This window comes from Phyllostomus hastatus, unplaced genomic scaffold (assembly GCF_019186645.2).
Source record: "Phyllostomus hastatus isolate PE091 unplaced genomic scaffold, TTU_PhHast_1.1 phas_contig_209, whole genome shotgun sequence".
NCBI lineage: Eukaryota > Metazoa > Chordata > Mammalia > Chiroptera > Phyllostomidae > Phyllostomus > Phyllostomus hastatus.
The window spans coordinates 12,401,060-12,425,563 of NW_025333735.1; the positions used below are offsets into that span (position 1 = coordinate 12,401,060).

The 24,504-nt window shown below is 40.9% G+C and overlaps 1 protein-coding gene across 1 annotated transcript in view; it reads right to left on the reverse strand.

Moving 5' to 3' along the window:
- Positions 1-4,978: 4,978 nt before the first annotated feature.
- The window catches only part of TNNI3K (TNNI3 interacting kinase), a 288,749-nt gene continuing 269,223 nt past the window's right edge, over positions 4,979-24,504 (reverse strand). The window contains exons 25-26 of the mRNA XM_045835309.1: positions 8,625-8,704; positions 4,979-5,466 (exon numbers count right to left, since the gene is read on the reverse strand). Coding sequence (XP_045691265.1) covers positions 5,390-5,466; positions 8,625-8,704 — 157 coding nt within the window. The 3' untranslated portion in view covers positions 4,979-5,389. The remainder of the gene's footprint in view (positions 5,467-8,624; positions 8,705-24,504) is intronic.

Here is a 24,504-nt window from a genome sequence, read left to right on the forward strand (position 1 = left end):
TCTCCATGAGGTAAGGATCATTATTTCCACTTGCCAGCTGGGGAAGCTGAGGATCAGAGAGACTAAGTTTAACATGCTGATGGAAGGCCACTCAATTGGGGCGGGGGGGACCAGACCTTTCCCAAGCTTGACTCTGAAGCTCACACTCTTAACCATTATTCCAGTGCTCAAAGTGTGGTCCAAGAACCAGAAACATAGTATCCCCTGGGAAAACATTGGAAATGTGAATTCTTGGGCCCCACTTGAAAGCTTTTGATTCTAAAACCCAGCGGTCAGGGCCCAACAATATACCTTTCATTGTTTGAACCGTTCACTGAAATGAGCCCTGCATTTCAATAAACCCTTCAATGATTCTGACACAAACTAGGGTTTAAGAAGTGTTTAAGAACTGCTCTCTGCTATTCTGCCCCTTGCAGCTTCATAGTTGAAACAGAATAAACATATATCATCTAGTGTCCCATTCATTTTTATTCTGCTCACCTCAAATTATCCTCAGTCTTTACATTGATTCTTTTCCCTTAGACTAATTTGAGTTTGGGAGGAGAGGGAAATACCCTGAAAAGAAGAACTTGATATTCTTCACTGTGGATTAATTTTTGAAGGGGTATCAAACAGACCATAAATTATTATGAGTAAAAAAACTAAAGGGCAAACTAGCATTCAAATTATTTTTATTGCATTTTATGGTCTTGCTGGAATCTTGCCCTTTTCTGATTAGTTGACATAAAAGAAGTCGGAGTTTAGTAAAATTAGTGAGTGTTAAAACCTTCTTTAAAGATGGTTGAAGATACCTTTCTTCTACATTTGAGCTTATTGCTTAGAAGACAGATATTTGAGACGATATTCATTTTATTTCACTAATTAAACATAAAGCTAAACTGAGAATGCTTTGGAGACATGTCCTCATGGGTGGGTCTCACACCCACCCATGGCAGTGTTTTAATTCAAAAAGCCTAATTTAATTAGCACCCTGCCACTGGGTGGGCAGCTGTGCTGCCCTTGATCTCTGGTCTGAGGAGAAATGTGCAACCCCTGTGCTTTTTATTTTTAGTTAGCTTCATAAAAGGTAGGATGTCTAAGGAGGAGGAGGAACTTTGCTTCTCCATCATCTATTGCATATGGTTCTAATTGAGCTGGCAGTCTTGGGCCACAGTCTGTTATTGCAGCAGCTGAGCCTTCAGCTGATACCTGGTGAAGAAATTGCAAATGTCAAATGGCTCATCTTTGCCCTTGTAACTCTTGACATACAGAAGGAAATTGACCAGGGGGAGCTCTTCAGTCTCTACGCTTGAGTAACTACAAGCAACACAAAACTAGGCAGGAATAAGGTATTCACATCCTAGTGGTAATGGCTACCCCCCTCTCCTGTTTTCCCCACCCAGTGTGCTAATGAGGAGAGAAAATGTGGAACTCCTTGGCTTCCCTAATTGCTGTGCTTTGCCGTCATAACTTATTATGTCTCTGCTTATCATGGTGAGAGTTTTGCATCTGTCAATCATTTCTGGTTCTTTCTGCCTGGAAAATAACAATGTATGTTTTTTGAGCCTTGAGATTATTCCAGACCCTTCTTTTCCATAATTAAAACGGAGAAAGTGATGATGATTACTTTCTTGGTTTTACTTGGCAATAAGGAGCCATCGCAATCAAGGAAGGTTTGTTTTTCTGGCCCCTGAAACTTCTCCTAGGGTCACTCCCAGATTTTCTTCAGTACTGCAGGATCATAGATTTGTTTGCTTTTACCACAATTCTGGTTTGTGGACATTGGCTATTTTTATTCTGTTTTCTCCATTACAATGAAAGCAGTACCATGTAGTGAACAAACCATCATTACTACACTAGCTCGAATTCATTATTCACTTGAAAAATAAAAAATAAAATAAAATTCTCCATTTCTAGAGATTTTCAGAAAATTAAGTAAAGTAATTCACTTAAAATCATCTAAAATAGTTCCTTACACATAGTAGGTGCACAATAAATGTGATTTCTTTCTCTTTTTACTTTGCATCCCTGTTGTTTGGGGAATTATTTCTGGTTCTCATGTTTGATTTAAAGGCTTTGATTTCTGATTTCATATAAGATGTAAATAAGACATTGCTACCTGACTCTGCTTGATCTTGGTTCAGGCCGCCTCAGAAGTATAAGCTCAGCAGTGTGTTATTTGCACAGGTGGGATTTTTAAACACATTGATAGTTATTTCTCCAAGAGACAAAAATGTCCAGCTCTTCGGCTGATGTAACAGTAACAGTGAACAACAACAACACTTACAATATCTGCTACTGTGTGTGTGCCAGAAATTGTAGAAAGCACTTTATATTATTTGCAATCCTTATGACAACTCTATAAAGTAAATTTCATCATCACCGTCTAACTGATAAACTGGAGCTCAGATAGGTTAAGTGATTTGCCCAAGGTCACATAACTAATGTAGAAGGCTCTGGGTAACTCCAAAGCCAATAATTATTGTTTAAGAGAGGGAAGGAAGGAAGGAAGGAAGGAAGGAAGGAAGGAAGGAAGGAAGGAAGGAAGGAAGGAAGGAAGGAAGGAAGGAAGGAAGGAAGAAAACAGAGAGGGAGGGAAGGAGTTAAGAAATTAAGGAAACAAAGACAGAGATAAATCAGCTCCTTCATTTCAGATGGACTAACACTAGCCTTTTCTTCTAACAACTAGCATTCATTTTTTTTCTCTTTCCTAGGGAAATGTCAGCTTTGGAAATAATTTAACCCAAATAATCACTCTGTTGGAATAACTCTCTCCTGGTACTGCTGTAATTTGGCTTACAATTATAGCTAATTGAACATCTAAGTAAGCTCAGTGCTTCATGCACATAGAAAAAAATTTAGTGTGCTAAGCATGCAAAAACATGATCATAGAAGTTCATTTTACCAGTAGAAAAAGAAAGCAATTAGTGAAACACTCTTCAGCAAGGAGGAAAAGAAAAACACACACACAAAAAAACCCCTATGGTCTCCAGACAAGCTCTAAGATGATCCTAGAGCCCCATTTAAGGTGCAGTAATGAAAAGGGTTTATGGACTACAGGATGGCATCTGTGAAAAGGTTCCCTTTCTTAGTAATCAATATACATTAGTCTCAGTATTTGCAGATACCTGACAAGACAAGGGCCAGAGGGAAGCAGCAACATAAGGAAATACAGTGCGGAGAGAGGAGAAGGCTCATTAAAGAAAACGAGGAAGAAGAGCCTGACAAATTTTCTCTACAAAATTCCTGTCTGAAAAAGAGGTATTTCAGAAGCCAACAGTTCTTCCTCTGCACACAGCCTTCTTCAACGGGGACCTGGGAGGACGCCCGGTCTACCCGAGCACAGTCCTGGTTATACACACATTCGGCATTCCATCTGCTGGGAATCCTTTGGCTAAAACTAGTATTAATGTATGCATGTATTTTTACTTTTTTTTAACTTTCTAAGATATTCCTTTCAATTCAACTCATCAGATGTTTCATCTCCAAAGTGTTCCAGGCTCGGTGCAGGCTCATTCCTTAAGAGGAATAGAGGGAGAGCTGTGGACACAGGTGCTCTTTAACCCAGGCCCCTTGTTCCTGACTTTGCCAAAGGCTTTATGCCTGTATGGCCACATCAGGTTCTTCTTCCTGCTTATTATAAAGCCCCTTGGCAATTTGCTTGGTGGGATGGAGTACCCATGACTCCAGAATAATTGGGTGGGGAAACGAAAAGGCTCGGGGCTAAAAAAGGATAGATCTAACCGAAGTACCGTGGCTTTAACTTCTACCTCTGGGTTACATTGGACTATCCTGGAGCTACTGAGCATGCAGGTGGGGACTTTCAACTTTGCAAATACAGGTCATGAGAAAGGGCTCAGAGGGATTTTAGAGGTGGGTTGCTGTTATGATGGAAATTGCCACCAAGAAACATACAGGGTGTGGAAAAAGTAGGTTTACAGTTGTGAGCATGTGAAACACAGAAATTTATCCTTGCATCAGTATTTATTAATTATTGTATTATTTTCCTCAGAGACGACTGTAAACCTACTTTTGCCCCACCCTGTATTTTCTAGTGGGGTTGGGGGAGGAGAGGATGGAGGAGCTTGCCAAAGACCTTCAAGGAGAAATCAGCACTTCTATTCAGTTCTATTGGCAACTGAGTCCACATTACTCAGGGGGAAAAAGCAGATGTACCCACACACAGCCTGCCAGAGTCAGGCTCTATGTTCTTTCTGCCGCTTTTCAGGCCTTTGGTTGTCCTCTCAGGATTTAGAGCAGTGCTTCTCAGCCTGGGGCGGTGTTGCCCCCCAGGGCACATTTAGAAACATCTGGAGACATTTTTGATGGCTGCAACTTAGAGGAGCTGCTCCTGGCATCTGGGTGGCAGAGAGGCCATAAAGCTGTAAAACATCCCACAGTGCACAGAAAAGCCCCCACAAGGAATACCCCCTCCAACATGTCAATAGTGCTGAGATCTAGAAACACTGGTTTAGAGGGTACCCAACCTTCCTTTACTAAATTCATTTCTCCTACTGAGATTAAAAGTAGTAATGAACACACTGAAGTCTTAAGGTTTCCTGTCTGTTTTTTTCCAAGTCTGTATTTCAATGGCAAAGCTATTTTGTTTGGTGGAAGCAGTTCTGTCTTCCTGGTTGAAAGGAGCCTGGAGGGCAGAGATCTCAGCTCAGATACCCTCCCAGGGCACTGTGTCAGACTCGGGCACGAATGGCGGGTTTGCATTTGTGGGCCAGTTTCACAACTGCACCAATAGCATTTACAACATCTGGGATGGACAGCAACAGGTGACCAAGCACAGCAGAGTATTTGGGAAGATGCAGAAAGGAAGCCACATAAGTAAGTGCTGCATTTATATAAGCTTCCTGCTCCGAGGGTCATGGCTTTTTCTTCCTGCCAGTATGTCTTAAAAAGGTGTACTCAGTAGAAGTTTTGTTGAAATGAAACACACTTTTGAATCACTTTTGTGTGCCACCAAAGAATCTTTAATGACAGAGCTGGACACTAGGAGTAACATAATGAAATAAGAAAATAAATAATATTCTAGGAAAGCAAATCCACGGCTCTCAAACACAAGTCTACATCATTCAGTCTAAGAAAACATAGTAATGGTTAAGTGCCCGCCATAGACTTAGGCCTCCCTCTCCTAGGAACAAAATTAATTTATTTTTTTCATTTACGAAACTAAAACCAATTCTTCAAATATATTCTGTCTTTTTTTTTTTTCCATTTCATTCCCTAGCTATGAACTCAAAGCTCAAGTTGTGGTAGGGAATTAAATATGACCAGCATAAACAAGCAAATTTAAGGAGAATTTAGAGGGTAAAACATTGTGTTTGAAGCAAGTCTGCCATGGTTGGAATCATTGTGTCTGTTTGGGGGAAAACTCTCCTTCGGTGTATGCAGAATGTGGTCAGCTGCTGTCCTCAGAGCCGCCACTGTTCCGGCAGGAATAAAAATGCATCGGGCTCATGGGATCAGACACGTAGCCTGTGTGAGGAAAAAGGTTCAGGTGTCACTCATTGGCCTTTCAGTCCATCTCCCCTTTTTCACCAGCCCCACCCAGAGCCCTGTGCAGCTCCCAAGCAGCTTCTCCTGGCTCATGTAAACTGAGTTGGGACAAGAGTTGCCAGCACAACAAACATAGACGTCTGTTTTGGACCCAAGTTGGCTGCGTGGCATGCTGACTTTGGAGTAAAGAAGGGCACAGTTTAGAAAGATGTTATATCATGATGGCTAACAGCATGGGCTTCCATGTCAGGCAAACCTGGGTTTAAACCCTGACTTCTCTGTTCACTGGTTCTGGGACTTTTGTCAACTTAACCTTTCTAAGCCTTGTGTCCTCATCAGTAAATGGGAGACATCATAGTACTTACTCATAAGGTTGGTAAGGCACAGAAGTCAATTAGAACAGGGTCTGACACATAGTGAATGCTAAAAAAAATGATGGCTAAAGAAAGGAAGGCAGAGATAGCAGTAGAGAGAAAGGAAGGAGCCATTTTCTGGAGCAGGTTGGCTCTGGTTGGTGTTTTATTCTACCTACGAGCCTGATTCTTAAGTGCACATGAATGCTTAGATCTAAAACTCAGTGGTATTTGAAGCAATAGCCCTGAATGTGTCCAGAAAATGGAGCTAGTGGCTCAGGATGCAGCCACTGTGCTAAAGAACTCTCAGGATGTGTGCAGGGAAGCAGTTACCTTTGCACTCCAAGTAAGGAAGCTATTCACTGCTTCTGGGAAGATGGGCAAATTTGTCAATAGCTTTTGCTTCCCTTTGATAGCTGAGTTTTCAGCAACTCAGCTATCTACATTTTCTTCAAGACATCTAGCAATATGCAGCTGGATAGGCATATTAATTTTCATAAGAAAGCTCTCTGTTGGAATCTCTTAGGAAGCACATAATCTCTCTTGCTGGGAAATGCTACAGCTGCTGATGCTGCTGATGCTGCTGAGCACCCTCCTACAGTGAGCCTGGCCCTGGTCAGGTCTACAGAAGGTGGGGGCTGAGATGAGGGGAAGTGGGATACACATTCCCCAATCCTAATTCTGGGTGGGCTCAAACAAAATCTATACCCAAGAGCAAACGTATTTCCTTTTATCCAACCAGAAACTGTGACTTCATTCAGGCATAGATAGATGCTTTAAAAGGTTGTAGTACTTTTATTACTATAATCCACCTTCTGATGTACTGCATGAGGTTTACTGGCTTATGACTCTCCAAAGCCTCTCTCTCCCCACAGCACTCCACTGGAAATCTGATTGTGAGCGCACGGCCCTCCAGTGTGGGCAGGCTCTCCTTCAGGGAGGTGTAGCAAAATCAGCAGGGCATGGATGCCAATATTTATTATTGATGCCATTGTTGCCAGAGTTGAAGGGCAGACGTGTTGCACTTGGGTAGCCACTCAGCTTGAGAGGCACTCAAGTGAAATGTGACTGCAGGCATTAAGAAAAGACTGAACCATGTCTGCACGTTTTGTTACTTTAGGGTGAAAAGTTTCAAGTACAGAGAAAATAGCTACGTACTTGATTTTGTCTCCATTCTCTAGCAGGGCTCTTTGGGGTGGGAGGCCAGGGAGAAAAAACAGTTCCTAAAGTTGCTGTTATACCACAATTGGTTTATGAAATGGAAATGGAGGACAGTTAAAGGGTTCTTTTTTTGCAGTGTGATGTTCCTAGTGGAATATATTAGATCCATCTTCTTTGTCTATTGGGGCTCTCACTCCATCCAAACAACCTCATGTTTTCTTTTACCCTTGGTACAGGGATGTGTAGAAGAACTCAACTTTTATATTATTGCATCACTTTGTCTTGTTTCTCCGTCTTGAGGAATTCTACTCAAAGTCTTATTCCTTTATGAAACTGATCATTAAGCTAAAGAAGTGCTTCATCTTGAAACTGTACCATGAAAGGAAAGGCTGCTGATGAGAGCACACATGGCAAAGGCTGCCCTATACTCTGTGGTTGCGCAGTCAGAGCTCTAGAGGTGTGAGAAAGTGGTATCTAGGACAAGCGTGATGATGGGACACTTCGAGCACATTTCCCCCTGCGACTGGACTGGCCCACTGTGTATTAACGCTGATGCTATAAAGCACTAGGCTGCATTCTAGACACATATTGGGGGTCAGAAGCCAAAGTTTCCTTCCTTTAATATGGTCCTGAGTAGTTTGCATCTATCCAGAATAATTTTTTCCTCTGTTTCTTAAAAGCTCCCTAATGCCTTAGGTGATGATACTCCGCGGATGAGGTGCATTGGTGAGGATCCCAAAGTTGAGGGTCTCTAGGCTCCATCGCTCCTTAACTCAGAGCACCTGGGACACAGCCTCCAATTTATTCTTCCCCAAACCTAGTTCTTATAATAAAGCTGATGATCTCTGTATGACATACACTGTTTTCAGTTATCCAAATTGTCAGAGGAAGTTCTAATGAATAAATGAGTGCATTGTGCTAAAATTCCAATTAAATAGAGAGTCTCTCAGGCTGAGGACACCATTGGCCTAGCACATTAATGTGGCAGCTGATGACAAGGACAATTGTCCATCCTCTGGCTTGAGGGTCCTGCATAAAACTGTGTTAACTATTTCAAAGAACTGTATTAATATTACTTCTTTTCAAAGTAGTCCTGTGCAAGATGGATCCCATCAGTGATACCCTCACTTCCTCTCCAGCTTTCTGAGGAAATGGCCAGGTTTACCTTTTACCCTTGGGTACTTGCTAAAGGGGAAGCATTTCCCCAGCACATGATATAATTGTGGAAACTCATTTCTTGTCTTTCCCCTCTCTCCCTGCATACCTGTGATGTGGGGCTTAGAGGCAGTGGACTCGGTAAAGGCAGCAACAAGGTGTTTGAAATGTCATGAGATGCAGAAGGTTATTCTCATAAGAGCTGTACATTTCCCATGTGCACACATTCTAACATATACTTGCACATACACTTACACACTTATGCACACACACTGTCACACATTATTAAACTTAAAGATAAATGTAGAATTACATTTCAACTTCAAGATCAAATTTTGAATTTTTATGTTTTAAAAGCATCCTTCATTTCTAGTTATTACAAAATAGAATTTTTCCTCCTCATTATCAAATAAAGTATCATCTATCTGAGCAGTTTTCTTAATCAGCCTGAAGAAGGCATACACTTACCGTATTTGTCGATGGATGAGAACTGAAGACTTCTCTTCATCTCCTCCAAAGACAGGCCTTGAGGGGAGCATGGTCCAGCACTGAAAATTCAAGGAGACACACAGTTTCACACTGTGAAAACCACGGTGGTGGTTTGCTAATAACATTTTCATAAAACAGATTTATTCACTGAGCATAGATCCCAGAGTACTGGCAAGCTGATGCAAAGGTGTTTCTATCTTACAAGTGGCGAACTGGGGAAGCATTCAGAATGAGAGTAGCCCCCATGCCCACGTTTTCACTGTCCATGGTTTTAGTTCCCCACAGTCAAACACAGTGTGAAGATATTAAGTGGAGGATTTCAGAAATAAACAATTCATAAGTTTAAAACTGCGTGTTGTTCTGAGTAGTGTGATAACACCTCTCACCACCACACTTTGTCCTGCCCGAACATGAACCATCCATTTGCTTAGCACGTCCACAAAATGTTATGCACTCCTTAGCCAGTTAGTAGCCATCTTGGCTATTAGATTTACTATCACAGAATCACAGAGCTTGTTTTAAGTCACCCTTATTTTACTTAATGATAGCCCCAAAATGCAAGAGTGGTTTAAACTTTATCATAAGTATGTGCATACAGGAAAAGACACAATATAGATAGGGTCTCATGTATCTGTGATTTCAGGAAGCCATTAAAGATCTTGGAATGAATCCCCTGTGGGTAAGGGATGGGGTGGGATTGGAGGGCTCCTTTATTTGGAGTAAGTCAGATCCAGGCGTGGGTCCTGGCTCTTCCAGCTAGGCTATAGTTCCTAGCTGTGTAACCTGGGGCATGTTACCCTTTCTTAGTCTCAGTTTATTTCAACGGGATAAGTACCTAAATGACTTTGAGTTTGTTTTAATGATTAAATATCACAATAAGGGGTACTGAATCTAAAATGCTTACAAGCTTTACTTAAAAGGAACTAACAACCACAAAATTATTATACTCATAATAATCAATTAAAAAACACATCCCAAAAGGTATTATTATTATTATAGCAATTAAAAGAGATAGTGATAATAATACATATTGCATGATTCCTATGTATTAATCATTTACATATATCATCTCATTTAATATTTATCACTATCTTATCATTACCAGAAAAAGTTCTCTCCATCTCAATTACTGGCACCACGTTCTTACTTGAGCCAACATTCTTGGAACCATACTTGGTGCCTTTCTTTTTCCCACATCTCTCACCTAATTCAAATCTTTTTTACTCTGCTTCAAAAACGTAACCTTAATCCATCCATTTTTCTCTTCCTTCAAGGTCTAGGCCATATAATTTCCTTCTGGTCTGGACCTCTGCAATTTGACCCTAACTGATCTTCCTACTTTTATTCCTGTCCCCTTACAATCCATTCTCTGTGTATTATCCAGAGTGATCTTTTCTAACTATGAAACAGGTTAAGCCATTCACTTACTGAAAACCTTCCACTGGCCTCGCAGTTCATTTAGAATAAAATACAAAAGCTTTACACTTACCTACGGGGCTTCAACAGGTGCTCTACTCCCTGGCTCTTGCTAAATACTTCTTTTGGGTCTTTTTTTTTTCTGTCCTATGAACCCTTCAAGCTTCTTCCCAATCCAGAGCTTTTGCATTGTAAACTCTGCTTGGGACGCTAAATGAATCCAAGTCCCATTTGGCTGAACCCCTGTCCTGCCTTCACCTGTGACAGGCTGCTCTGCCAGTTAGGCCTCAGGTGGCATGTCACATCCTCAGAGAGGCCTTCCTGGGCCAGCGTCCCAAAGTGGCCATTCCCCTGCCTACAGTCACTTTCTATCACATCTATCAACATGCTTTTCTCTTCCAGAACTATATAAAATTAGCTTGCTTGTATATCCATTTATTTACATACTGCCCATATCCTTTCACATGATGAGGTGGGAAGCCTCCTTTGTTTCCTGCTGTATATTCAACACTCAGAACAGTGCTTGGCACATAGGAGAGGCTAAAAAGATAGTGTTTTTTAAAAAAGATTTAATTAAGTAATAGACCCCTAAATGATGTCCTTCTCCTTGGTCGCTCAGTCCTCCCCTCTGCAAGGTCTCCCTGGCACAAAAATCATCACATGGCACTTCGCTGCTCCCCACAGCTGCTCCTCAGGCTGACGTTCTAGTTCCTCTGCAATCAAGTCCTGCTTGCATTTCGTGTGGATCTTCTATTCCACAACCTCTGTTAACCAGTTTAAGCCACAGTAATAGGTTTGAGCTTTCCAAACATACCTGAATTTTCCCTCCTCCATGGTGGTAGTTGAGCTGCTCCCACTACTTGAATCTGCCTGGTGACATTATTTTTATTTCTTACAGGGAGTGGTATCCTGTTCTGGATAAGAAGGAGCATGCTGGTGCCAGACTCCTTAAATCTAAATCCTGACTCCTTCATTTACTTGCTTTATAACCTTTGACAAGTTTATTTAACTGCTCTATGCCTCAGTGGATGCAACTCTAACAATGGGAATACAACAAGACTTATAAGGTTAAATATAAAAAGTAAAAGAATTAAGCCCTGGCTGGTGTGGCTTAGCAGATTAAGTGCTGGCCTCTGAACCAAAGGGGTCACTGGTTCGATTCCCAGTTGGTGCACATGCCTGGATTGCAGGCCAAGCTCCCAGGAGGGGGTGCACAAGAGGCAACCACACATTGATGTTTGTATCCTTCTCCCTCCCTTTCCTTCTATTATAAATAAATAAAATCTTTTTTTTTAAAAGGAAGGGTCCAAAAAAGAATTAAATGAATTAATAAATTTAAAGTCCTTTGAAGAGTACTAGCATTTAGTAAGTACACAATAAATGTTACTTATTTTGATTATTCATCAAGGTCCAACTCAAAGATAGCATTTCTTTGACGTCCTCCTGGAAACCCCCAGTCAGAATTCCATATGCTTCAGAACTTTGTATTTTTTTTCACAGGGCTTATCAGAACCTGTCTTGGTGTAGAATGATCTGTATGTGTGTGCTGGTAAACCCCCTAAAGAGAACACTCTTGAGGGACAGAGGCTCCATCTAAGATCTTTGGATCTCCCACAAGGCTTAACTGGTATTTTGTAAATAGTTAAAATAATGCAAGGGTGTTAAATAACGTTATTGCCAAATGTTGGCTTGTGAAGTTAGATTTCTCTAAACTCCCACAATTAATTCACTGAGCTGCCTTAAAAATGACTGCATGTTTGGCTTCAGTTTCTTAAGCTATAAAGGAAAGATGTTTTTTTCTTAGAGGAAAGTAATGATTAAAAAGAAGAAGAAAAAAGTATTGATTGAAAGTGGGACATGCTGTGATGTCAGTCAAAATTAAATGGCAAACCACACTCAGTTCTGGGCAATAGAATGTCATTCAAAGAATTTTTCAAAATAAAATATACCCTACTAATACCTGCAACCTCTTTAGCACCCGAGCTCCTTTTAAGAAATGTGCTGCACACAGTAGTCTTGGCAACAACAAGATAATAGAGAATAAATATTTTATCATCAAAAAGGCTATCTGGTTTCCTATGAATAAAAGCCCATCTCCAAGCTGTCTTATTCATTCAGTTGCTGAATGCAATTTGTGCCAGGGGACTTAACCTTCCTGCCCAAGAGATACCACGTAGTCTGGCTCCGGATGCTCTGAGCAGGATGACAGACAGATGGAAGCTGAGCACATCCATGTCTAACAAAGTAGAAGACGCCAGACCCTGATCAATGGAACCAGTTGTTCTCAACCCATGTGCATCCCAACTTCAGCAGAAGTTTCACAGAAGCCCAGAGTTTAAAAAGAAACAGCAGGACCTGTGTTTGCTGAAGCTGTGGTCAGTGGAAACAGGCATTTCCAGTGAGGCAGCTGCACCATGAATTCAATGAAAGTAAATGTGAACTAATGGCAGGTAAGAAGGGCACTCAATTGTGCAGCATTTCCATATTACTGTTTGACTAGGTAGGCTTCTTTGTGCTAAAAGGATAATATACATCATACAGAGGCATATATGTGAATAATATATAATAATATATGAGGAATTTTATGTACACTTTTATGAGAATGGAATAAAATTTTCTCTCTTAAAAAGAATAAGATAGTTTTTAGGCTAATTTTTGAATACTATCACACAATGACACATCTTATTTTAGGGTTAAAGAAGTTTTAGGATAAATGGTTCATATAAGCTTTGTGATGGTTCACATAAGCTTAAGATGAACATAAACATCAGCCATTGTCTTTTACGAAGTTGCACTAGGGAACGAACAATTTATCCAGAATGCAGAGCAGAACTGAAGCTGAAAAAAAAATTTCTTGCTTCTCAATCCATGTTTTATGGGTATAGACTACATAGAAGATTGTCTGCTAATTAGAACAGTTCATACCCAAATAAATCCACGTGTGTAATTTGTACTTTGGTGTGTGCATGCTACTTAGGCCTGTACAAACTAACACGTTTGCAAATAGTCTCCTGGTCTGTAAGTGAACTCATGTACCCTAACCAAAGACAACAGGGGCATTCAAAACTAAACTATGGGGCTCTTTTGGCTGAAATGAATACAGAGATAATGATGCTTATGACAGGCACATTTAGCAAAAAAAATCCAGTGAGAAGTAAATCAATGTGTACGTAAGATTGCAGCAGAGCTATGAACAACAGGAAAAATGCTCACTTGGGTTTTGCAAAGCAGGAGTAAGGCAGAATCTGAAAACCAGACAAATGGGTTAATGTACAGTCTAGACAAAATTCAAGAAAAACAATATTAAAATAGAGTTTTTCTGTACACTTAAAAAAGTACTGATTACTGGGAGCTATCACGGGTTCAGTAAGAAAAAAAAGCTACGCTACATTTGCGTTACTTCTCTGTGGCAAGAATGCATTTAAAGGGGGACCGCATACACTGCAACACACATTTGAATTTTTGCACATCCTGGACAGAGTTTCTCCTGATTGCTCTGTAACTAAGCAGGGGAGAGCTGTGGCAGATAAATGGTTAGATTGGATCATCACTTGTTGATATCAAGAACCGATACAAATTTCAGGTAGGTGAAATTACCCACAAGGTTAAGTTGAGCCTTAGATGTTAGGAGTATTTAAAACAGAATAGCCTATATCCTAAAGTTAGAACTGTCCAAGAATAGACTGAGTTGTTCCAGAAGGGGGTACTGTCCAATTCCTGGAACTGTTCAAACTGTGGCTAGAGCATCAGATGGCCTGGGGTGCTGCAAGAGGGATGTAAGTGTCCACCTGGAGGTCTCATGACATGATGTCCCAGATCCCTCTATTTCTTAACAGTCTGTGGTTCTCTAGAAAGTACTCAGCTTTGATATTCTGGAAAGGCAGAGTGAGATTTCACAGTCCCCACTTATGTAGAAGATTTTTATCATCTTTATTTGAAGTATCTGACATCTGGACAGGGCTGAATGCCAGATTTCCACACATACGCTGCAGCATACCTGGCTACAGCTCAAGGTAGTGTTTGTAGCTTTTTGTGTATACATATTTCATTTGATATGGTGGCTGAATTGTGCTATTTGCCTGAAGGAACCATCATCTTCAGTGCTCTATTTCAAAGGAAGAACCACATTGCCATCTAAGATGAAGCAAAGGGAAAGTGTGGAGAAATCACTTTCACATAAATAAATTATTAGGAATGTGAATGACAGGTTAGATTGTGTATGGTTGGTTCTGAAATATCCAGACTGGCTTCAAAGATTTTATATAAGATAAATGTAGAATATTCATGTTGCAATACCTGAGGTGTGGAGAAAATCCTAAAACACTATGTTATCTTTTAATCCAGAAATGTATGTTTCTAACAAGGTGCAGGAGGCTATAAGGAAAATTCTGTCAGAAGAGACTACTTCAAGGAACTGTGGCTCCCCCTGTCTAGAGGGTGGTAGCAGGCAGTGCCACATCGAGTCCTCTCGGACCCATTTAGAGCCTCTAAGTGACCAGTATTGTGGCTCCCAAATACAGACTGCCAAATGCTTCCGGTATTACAGCAACTAATCATGGTTTTGGCTGTGGGATTTCATGAATTCTCAGAATATTTACTAGTGCTGTAATTGCTTCTGACTGAATGGCATTCCTAAGAAGACTTCAGATGGGCATATAGTCCAAAAGAAACCAATTTTATCACATTTGTCCAAGAGTGGTTTTTGCAGAGCTGGGAACTTGGATTTGGTGAATTATGGATACGTATAGTTTACGTGGCTTGAAAGCAAGAGTGAAATTAAAACCACCACATAAAAATAAAGACCTAAAACATTAAATTCTACTATAATGATGTAATAATAATAATTTCTTAGATGTGCAAAGGGCTTTATAGCTTACACATACTTTTCTATTGATTAGCTTAAAGCATTTTTACTTTATGAAGTAAGAGTGAGGTGTCTGGGAAGGCATTAATTTTACCTCCATTCTATGTAGGTGGAAAGTTAGGATCAGAAAGTTTGAACAATGTATGCGACAGCATTAGTAAGAGGCAGAGTCAGAACTTGAACAAAAGATGTTCAAATTTCCAGTTCCACATTCTTTCTTCTAAAATACACTATTAAAAGGTAATCGCAGCCCACATCAAACTATTGGTCTGCTACCATATGAGAAGCTCACTGAATTGCTGATGGGTACAGAGTTTTAGACCATTTGCCTATAAATTCCTTCTAGAGAAATATCCCTCATTATCCATCACAGAGAGAGCAGATCAGCTTTCTTTGGGTTTTGCTTTGTTAGATCGTATAAAAATTATACTTTCCTCTGTCCAACAATTTCATTTAGAAAGTTTAGTGTGTGTGTCTCTGATCTTGTGTAAGCTTTTCTAAGCTGATCTTGCATGGATTCCTCTCTCAAATCACTGTCCTGGCTATATTGAAGAGAAAACCATGAGGTTACTAGTGTGATTAAAGACTTCAGGCAAATTTTTCTTCCATTCAAGATGGCCCAATTAGTTTTGATGCAACTGAAAATGCCCTTGGGCTACCTGTAACCTGGGTGATTTGGCCATTTGGACTTTGCATAAAGTAACATCATCCAAGGCCTCACAGCTTTGCAAATGTGCTTCGTGGTTTGTTGGTTCATTTGGCCATCTGTCATAAGGATGTTACCTACATAAGAACATTATCACGAGGATCAGTACCACGCATGCCCTCATCCCCTTCCTCAGGAGGAACGTATCCAAGTTAGGAGTCACTTTTTTCACTCAAAAGCAAACATATACAAATAACGCCTAAACAGAATTTCAGTTCTTTGACACTAATCTATAGGACTAATACAGAAAGGTGGAGAAACAGCCCTCTGAGATCCCTCATACAGGTGTTTACACAAGGAAAATTAATGCTTTGTCATAGAAAAGGCTACTAGAGTCATCAGGCTGTTCCTTTTGGCATTCAGCTGAAAACAAATAGGTTTATTTAAAACAGGTCTGTCGGAGGGATAAATGCCCTTCTGCACAACGTCTTTCTGTGCTGCACACCTTTCCTCTGGCTTGAAGAGAAAGACTCTATTAGAAACGGGATCACCTTTGGCCTAACTTTGAAATAACCGTCAGACTCTTATGAATAAGCATTTGTTAATTTATCAGCTAAGTTCATCATATTTATTTATTCATGCTTTCACTCTGGTTATTTTCAAAACATTATTTTGTCTTTGTCAATATCCCCTACTTGATAATGTCCTAAATTAAAATAAATTTATTGCTCCCATTACAGTGAATAGGCAATGGCCAAAGTCTTTAATGAGGTCAGAGGTCAGTACAAAATATCTCTTTCAGGAAAATCAAAGCCATCAGCTTTCTTCCGGTGGCAAATGTCCCCAGGCTGTAAAAGGCCTGAGAGACTTGGCAACGGGTCATGGCTCTATTTGAGCCATTAGGCAAATATCCAAGGTCTCAGCTCCCCCATTTTCAAAGGAAAAAGCAATTAGGCAAAGAATTATGAATAAGGAAAAATGCAGTGAGAACTGAAAATGTGTATTAATTCTTTGATGGCTCATAAATCATTAATATGCTCACCAGTAACCTAACACCACCACCCCTTCTCAATTTAGTTATACTTGAAGCAGGTATAAATGAGTCAGTTGTACAATACAGCAGGCAAATGCCTTGACTGCTAAACTGAGGAATGTGATTTAACATTTGTTCTTACTATCATCCAAGAAAAGGAAAGCATTTAAAATTTTAGAGCTCTGAGATCTAGTTAACATGATGGTTATGAAGCTCACTCCTCACTTTTTCATTTTCCCACCTCCCATTTATTTAAAAAAAAACTGTATTTATTTATTTTTAGAGAGAGGGGATGGGAGTGAGGAAGAGAGGGAGAGAAATATCAGTGTGAGAGAGAAATGTTGATCTGCTGCCTCTTGTATGTGTCCTGACTGGGACTGAATCCTCAACCCAGGCATGTGCCCCGAGTGGGAATAGAACTGGTGACCTTTTGCTTTGCAGGACAATGTCCAACCAACAACACTGGTCAGAGTTCTAGTCCTCTTTGATGGTTTTTATTTTTATTGTTAAGGATAAAAAGGAAAGTAAAATCTATTGTGTACCTAAGTACCTTGCAAACTTTATTGCATTTGCTCCACCTAAAAACTCATTTTACACGTGAGGAAAAGTAGGCTCAGAGAGCCTAAGTCTTTGTCCAGGATCACACAGCAATAATTCAAACCTTGGCCAAGCAGTATCCAAATCTGCTGCTTTTCCCACTTAACTTTTTTGTGTTGGCTCTAGAAATAATTCCCAAATTTATATCCATAATGTTGTCACTTCCTCTTTCAGTGGTTGTTCATCAAGCACAATGTCAGGTGCTGTGCTAAGTGCTAAGGATACAGATATGCATGTGATGGATGTTACTCTCTGGGGTAAACAGAAATGTAAGCATGTATAGGTAAATTTCAGTGCCTGGGAACCTGGCTCATGCTCTAAAATGTACCCTCCCTACACATAGGAAAAGGACAAGCTTGAGTTCCCAAGAGCGGGGACCTCTGGGGACTGGGCTAGGGTTCATGAGGCATGTGCAAAGGCCTAGGAAATCGAATGGCTTTCCCTTTGAGATATACTCATATTTCTCCAAGTATCTCTTTCCTTTCTTGCATAAGAGGTTCCAGGCTTGTTTTATACATTCCTTTTCCCAGACTTGAAATCTGCCATTTCTTCAAAGCACTGTTTGCTTTTGGTGGAGAATTTAGAAATCAAGATCTAGGTGAAAAGTGTGCTCTTTCCCATTTAAGTGTTGTGCTCGCAGCCCCTCTCATTGAGTGGGCAAAGCTAGACAACATTCATGTGTATACCTATACGTGTAAACACTTTTAGACCTCTCCCCACTCCCAAGTTATAAATTCTTATTTATACATCCACTTCTAATCCAATATCGCAGGGTTCACGCCAGCTTTCTTTCTTTCCTTATCTGTAATGCCCTTGTCTAATGGTAAGAAACCTGGTTCCCAATACCCTTAATATATTTACTTATTTGGTCAGTGTCCCTGAATGTACAAACCTCCTGTTGCTGTCACACCCCTACCCCTGGACACACACGGACACCTCCTTTACTTCATTTGGGCTCCAACATCTCATACCCACTGTTTCCATCATGTGGATGCCCTCCTTACCCTTTTGCATTCTCACACCCTTCTCTGTGCTATGCCTCACTGGCCTGACCCAAGTGGTGGGTGCCATCCTTACCCACCTTGGGCTCCAGCACTCAGCACTGAGCTGTGTTCCTCATTCTAATCAGGTTCCATTCACTGGCACCAGCTGTCTGTGCACACTTATATCTTCTTTACCACCCTCATACTCCAACTTCTCCACACTGGACACCTTTCTGTGCAGACACCCTTCTCAAAATTCATGGAAATGCAGTGGGTCACCACCTTCCGGCGTGAACATACCAGTCACACCCCATGTGGGGCCACTGGTTTGCCACCTCCTCTCACAGTTGACTCTGACCTCCCATGGCAGGTTGCTTTCTGATATGGATGCTTTCCTCACTGTACCTGGACTCCAGAACCTTGGCTAAGCAGCCCCAAACCCCTGTGGAAATCCTTTCCTCCCTCAGCTCTGGGCTCGACACTCCATGCCATGTAGCTGCCGACCATCATTCTCACCAACCACATGGATATTCACCGCACCTGATTTAAAGTCAGACATCATGCTCTGCATCCTGTGGGGAAATTGACCTTGCTGCACCCTGTACAATGAATGGTTTTTGGACTAAACCATTTAGGAATGGAAGAGAAGGGAAGCAAGAGGAGCAATAAGGATGAACTTTTAAAAATATTAATCAGATTATATTATGTCCTTGTCCACAATCCCTGTGACCATCCAACACATATAGAACAACATCCTGATGCGATGTCTGGGCTGATAAAGCCTTCATGGTCTGACTTCTTACCTGTCTACCTGGAACCACACTCCCCCTGCCTCCTACTCTCTGTCCACCACAGAGGCCTCCTATTTCTTCTCTTTGTTCCACCATGTGAACTCTACCTTTGCTTCTTAGTTCTCCTAAATGCTGTTTCCTTATTTTTAACATTCTCATCATGCCACCTAAACTAGCCTTCCAGTCACTCCTTTATCCCATCAGCCCGTTTGAATTGTCTGCACAGCCCTTATCACCATCTCATTTTTCTTATGTGTTTATTCATTGTTTGTCACCTGTATAGGTGGATACAATATTCTGTTTATAGACCTGACCTATTTGGGAAGTCACCTTCAGAAGTTTCTATACACGCTCATAGTTTCCTGTGTCTCTATCCTTGAAGGAGGGGAGGGAGCGTTAATGTTCCTTTGACAATTCTAAGGCATGTTCTATACCCCGAGAGGTTACAAAATGAAATTAAGCCTGGGTTGCCCACAGCAGTGACTTTTTCATTAACATACTCCTTATTTACTTTCCTTCCTTCTCTTTCTTTCACTGTGCTTCTTGAGATCATGTACCAGAAAAGCAATTTACACTCAAATCCTTGTGTCATGGCCTGTTTTTGGAGGAATGCAAATTAAGATGGCCTGCCTCTCCTTAGAATATAAGTTGAGTAACAGCAGGAACTTGTCTGTCTTGCTTACTACTGGGTCTTGATCCCCAGTGCCTTAAACTAATTGCCCTATTGTATTAAATACAATACTAGTTGTACTAGTTTGTACTATTGATTTTAATATAATAAATATGTATTAAATAAATGATTGAATAAATGAATGATGATTCCTCCCTTGAAACTTTATTCATGTTTACCTGTTTGTTTACCTCTAATTCGTTGGTCAACCTCCTTCCATTTCTTTAGCCATCCTCAAGGACAGGCTGTACTACCAGCTGGTGCATGCATTAGGGCAGTGAGCTCTCAAGACTATACTTCCAGGTATCATTTCTATTGTTCGTTACTAGAGCAGTGAGCTCTGCAAAAGTTTCCCAGCTCCCATTCCCTATCCAGCCCATTTTACCCTCCATATCACTGCTGGAGAAATCTGAGAACGATTCTCTGTCAGAGCAATCAGCACCCATTCAGTGGTTCTCTGTGCAGTCTTACAGATATGAAAGTGAGTCTCAGTTTAAACCTCCCTCTCTTCTGTGATAGAAGTGATGGCCATGTGGAAAAGGAGAAGGAACCTCAGTGGCCTCAGTGGTGCCCCAACCATTAGTTCTCATCATTGGTACAGCCCTTGTTTCATATTACATACTCATCTGATCCACAACTGGATTGTTCATGGTGGGGGGGGGGCCCTCAGAAGTTTTTGTATCCTCTGGGGCCTCACATAGCCCCTGGCATTGACTAGTCAGAGTAAATGTGTTGACTTGTGGAAGGCAGCCTTTATATTTTTTCATGGGAAGATGAGTTTCCAATGTTTGCAGTTTCAGAGCTATGTGACTTGGAATTAGTAGATTTTTTTATGTGCCTAGAGCAGAGATCAGAAAAATTTTCCAGTAAAGGGCCAATAGTAAACATTTTAGGTTTTGCAGATCATATGGTCTCTGTTGTAACTATCCGACTCTGCTGTTGTAGCTAAAAGGAGACATAGGCAACATGTAAACAAATGAGTGAGATTGTGTCCCACTAAAATTAAAAAACAACAACAACATAAAAAACAAACACAGGCAGGGAGTTGGATTTGGACCATGAACCATAGTTTATCAACCACTCTTTCAGAGCAATGGATGAATCCGATGAGTGTTTCTTCCCTAATCTACATTCCACCTCTGAGCCAAACAATTCTGTGTTAATGGAAATAGGATCTCCACTCATCTTTCATTTTGTTTATCTACAAGTTGAATAATAAAGACTAAAATGTGGTAATGGCAAAAGAGAAAAAATACATAATTTACACTTATTCAATCTTTACTATATATCAGACATTTACAAGTTGTATTCATACTTAACCCTCATTTCAACACTATATAGATGGCGATATTCTTATTTTCATCCTATGGATAAGGCATTTGAGGCTTGGAGAGCCCAGCTAACTTGCCCAAGGTCACATGGCTTGCACGTGGTTGAAGTCAAATTTGAACTCAGAATCACCTGAACCCAAGCTTTTAACTACTACTTTATAATAATGGCCACTGGGTGGGTACATAAATAAAAATCACAAAATGAATTTTATTGATGTAAGATGAAAGCAACAACTAGATAAGCACCTATAGAGCAGTACATATTCATTTTCCCTTTTGGTTTGATGGATGTTGAAAGTCCATCTTTGATGATATTACATCTCTAGACTCCATTGCATGAATTCAGATGCCTGCAAGAAATTCCACATTCTTTTGTTCTTCATGACAAGCCAGTTTGGATGGGAAGGTTTAAAACTCCCTAAACTCTTTGAACATGCAGAACATTGATCTTCACAAACCATTTGAAACACCCTAAGGAGGTTACAAATTACAAGCAATGTTTGTTTTAAGTGCATGTATGCCAAACCTCTGGGACCTTTTGCCTCATCACACAAACCAAAGCTTTTCTCTCCCACTGTGTGTATTCTTTGCTGTCAGACCCTGAATAACAAAATGGTATTATGTTGCTAGAGTGCCTTGTTCTCATGGAAAAACTCTTCTCCTGCCAATAGTGTGGAGGCTGTCTTACCCCACTTTGGTGTGATGTGCTGTGTGCTTCTCCGAACCCTGGGGCAAGCCAGGGGTTGGTATTTCCTGCTGATCAGCCTGGTGTTCCTGCCTTCTGTGTCGGTGGGAGCATGACTGTAGATTCTGTAAGAAGTGCTCTGAACCGCTGCACTGCTGGGCCTCCACGGTCATTTTCGTAGTGGTATTTATAAAGCTTTGATCATGGCATTCCAGACTGAACATGCCTTCAGAATAGGAGCTATGCTTTTTTACTTATCTCTTAGCATTAGTGTTTGGGGCCTGGCATTATTTATCTCTCATAATATATGAAAATAATGAATTTGGTAGAATTGAACTCCTGATCATTTCTCCAGCCTCATTGCTCAGCCCCAGTCCTCTGCAGGTTGGCCGAGTGGTTGGGAGCACAAGGCCTGAGTCAGACAGAGCCAAGTTTTTGGTACAGGCACCTACACTGCATAGTTGTAGCTTCTGACCAAGTCACTTAACTTTCCTATGCTTCAGTTTCCCTTTCTGTACGGTGGAAGATAATAATAGTACCCATCATATTTGTAGGATTTCTGTGGGGATTATGTAATAATACACATGTAAAGTATGTAGAAGAATCCCTAGCACACATTATTCTCATTCTTATGACCGTTTCTGCTTATTGCATTCCTCTTTTCTTTCATTGGACAATGTGCTCATTTTCAGGCCTCGGCTTCCTTCTCCCCAGTACTTGACTAGTAGCTCTCTTTAGTATGTTCTTTATCACAGTATTGATCACTGCTTTTTTCACTTGCTGTCTCCCTCAGTGCTCAGCCCACAGCCCGTGTTAAACAAAATATTAAATAATTCAATGTGAAGAAAGTAGATTTAAAGGTCAAGCTAATTGTCCACCATTCTTCTTAGTGCCATAAAGTACAACAAGTGGAGTGATCCTCAAGCGAAAAAGGAAAAGGACTCATGGACCAGGATGACAGTGTGGTGATTGTGGTGGGGAGGGGTTGGTGGAGGTAGAAGAGGGTATAAAGGGGACAAATGGTAATGAAAAAATACACACACACATACACATACACACCACACACACACACATACAACAGCCCAATCATGTCAGTTTTCTGCTCAGATCCCTGAAGTGGCCCACACCCCAGTCTCAGTAAATGTCCCAGCTCTCCCAACAGCCTGCACCTCCTTCACAATCTGTCTGCCACACCCATCAATTCCCTGCGTGTTTCCTACTGCTCTTCCTTATGGTCACTTTGCCCCTCAGTTGTCCTTGCTGTTCTTGAGTTCACAGACATCATCTCACTCAAGGGGTTTGTGCTTACTGTTCCCACAATCTGGAATGTTCTTCCCCAGGGGCCTGTGGTTTTCTCCTTCACTGTGTTTACATCTTTGCTGAAATATTACTTCTGGGTAAGGTCTTCTGTGACCATTCTGTTTACAATTGCAGACCACATCTCTTTCTGCATTCCTTTATTTCCCATCCCTGCTCTAAAATACTACATAATTTCCTTAAAAGGAAAAGTCTATCACTCTTCTCCCTGACTAGAACAAAAGCTCTATGAGGGAAGAGATTATATCCCTGTATGGCAGAGCCTAGGGGTGTAAGCCCTGGGAAAGTATTTGCTAAATAAACAAATTCATTAAATTTAAGAATAGCCATAGCCCCCAGTCTGAGAAAAAAATGGAAAATCTTTTATGAGACTCTTTCTAGAGAAGTTGTGTGACTTTTTGCTAATGCATTTTCTTGTGCAGTTTTTGAATAAGAATAGCTGTGTGGAGGTCCCTCAGCGAGTTACCAGTTGGACCTACCAGAGGTCTGTCCATAGCTGGTAGGACTAGGTAGCAGCCCTGGAGTCCATGCAGTGCCAGGTGTAGAGCATTTGTGACACTCTGTCGGAAGAGCCAACGCCCCTCTCCATGAGGCAGGTCCACAGAGGCATCCCCTCTGCTGGTGTCCCTAACCAGGTGAATGAGGCAGAGACCAGGCTGCTAAACACCCAACAGGCTTTTCTGAGTACTTCCAAGTACTAGCTGGGGCCAATTACTACACAGTTACTGTGTGTTTTAAAGACTTCTCACATAGAAGAATTCACTGGAGACTTCGTGGACACTGCAGCAAAAATTACTGAACTGTGTCTGCATCTGGCCATAGTAGGGCTCTTGCCAAATGCCCAGTTTTGCAAAAACACTTCTCTAGTGAAAGCAAGAGCTGCAAAATGACCCATGCCTTTGGAATTGTGGCTTGGGAAAATCGCTCTGTTCTCTTGGATACGCCACCTAGAGAATATAGCAAGACACAGATATGACAATCACAGTTTTGTAATACGTGTCTTTACAAAGCCATGAGTTTCACAGAAGTATCAGTTAGGATAATGTCTATAAAAGTGCCTTCTAAAATCACAGGTGTTACAACATTTTTTTCACATGTTTTATATATTTAATTGCTCACTCAATCTTCATAGCAACCATGTGGGGCAGGTATTATTATTACTATGGATTATTGTTATTATTGTGAAGAAACAGAAGGGCACAAGGGTCAGGCGATTTGTCTGAGATGACCTGGCCAGGAGTGGGGAGGAGAAAGATGAAGACACGTGCTGGGCCCATTGTTTCCTACTCTGCCATGTTGCTGCATTACAGCAAGCCTTGTGGTCTGCTGGAGTGAAGAGATCACCTGGGGTTCTTCCCTCTCATTAATAATTTGAATTTTTCAATTTCCAGTGAACAACTGGACTTGATGTTAGGAATTCGTGCTCCTGGTTATGAACCCACTAATGCTTTGGATCATGCCGTGCTGGGTGTTATCTCTGCTCAGTCTAATCTTGAATTCCCTTTATAGGAAAAGTTTTCACTAAA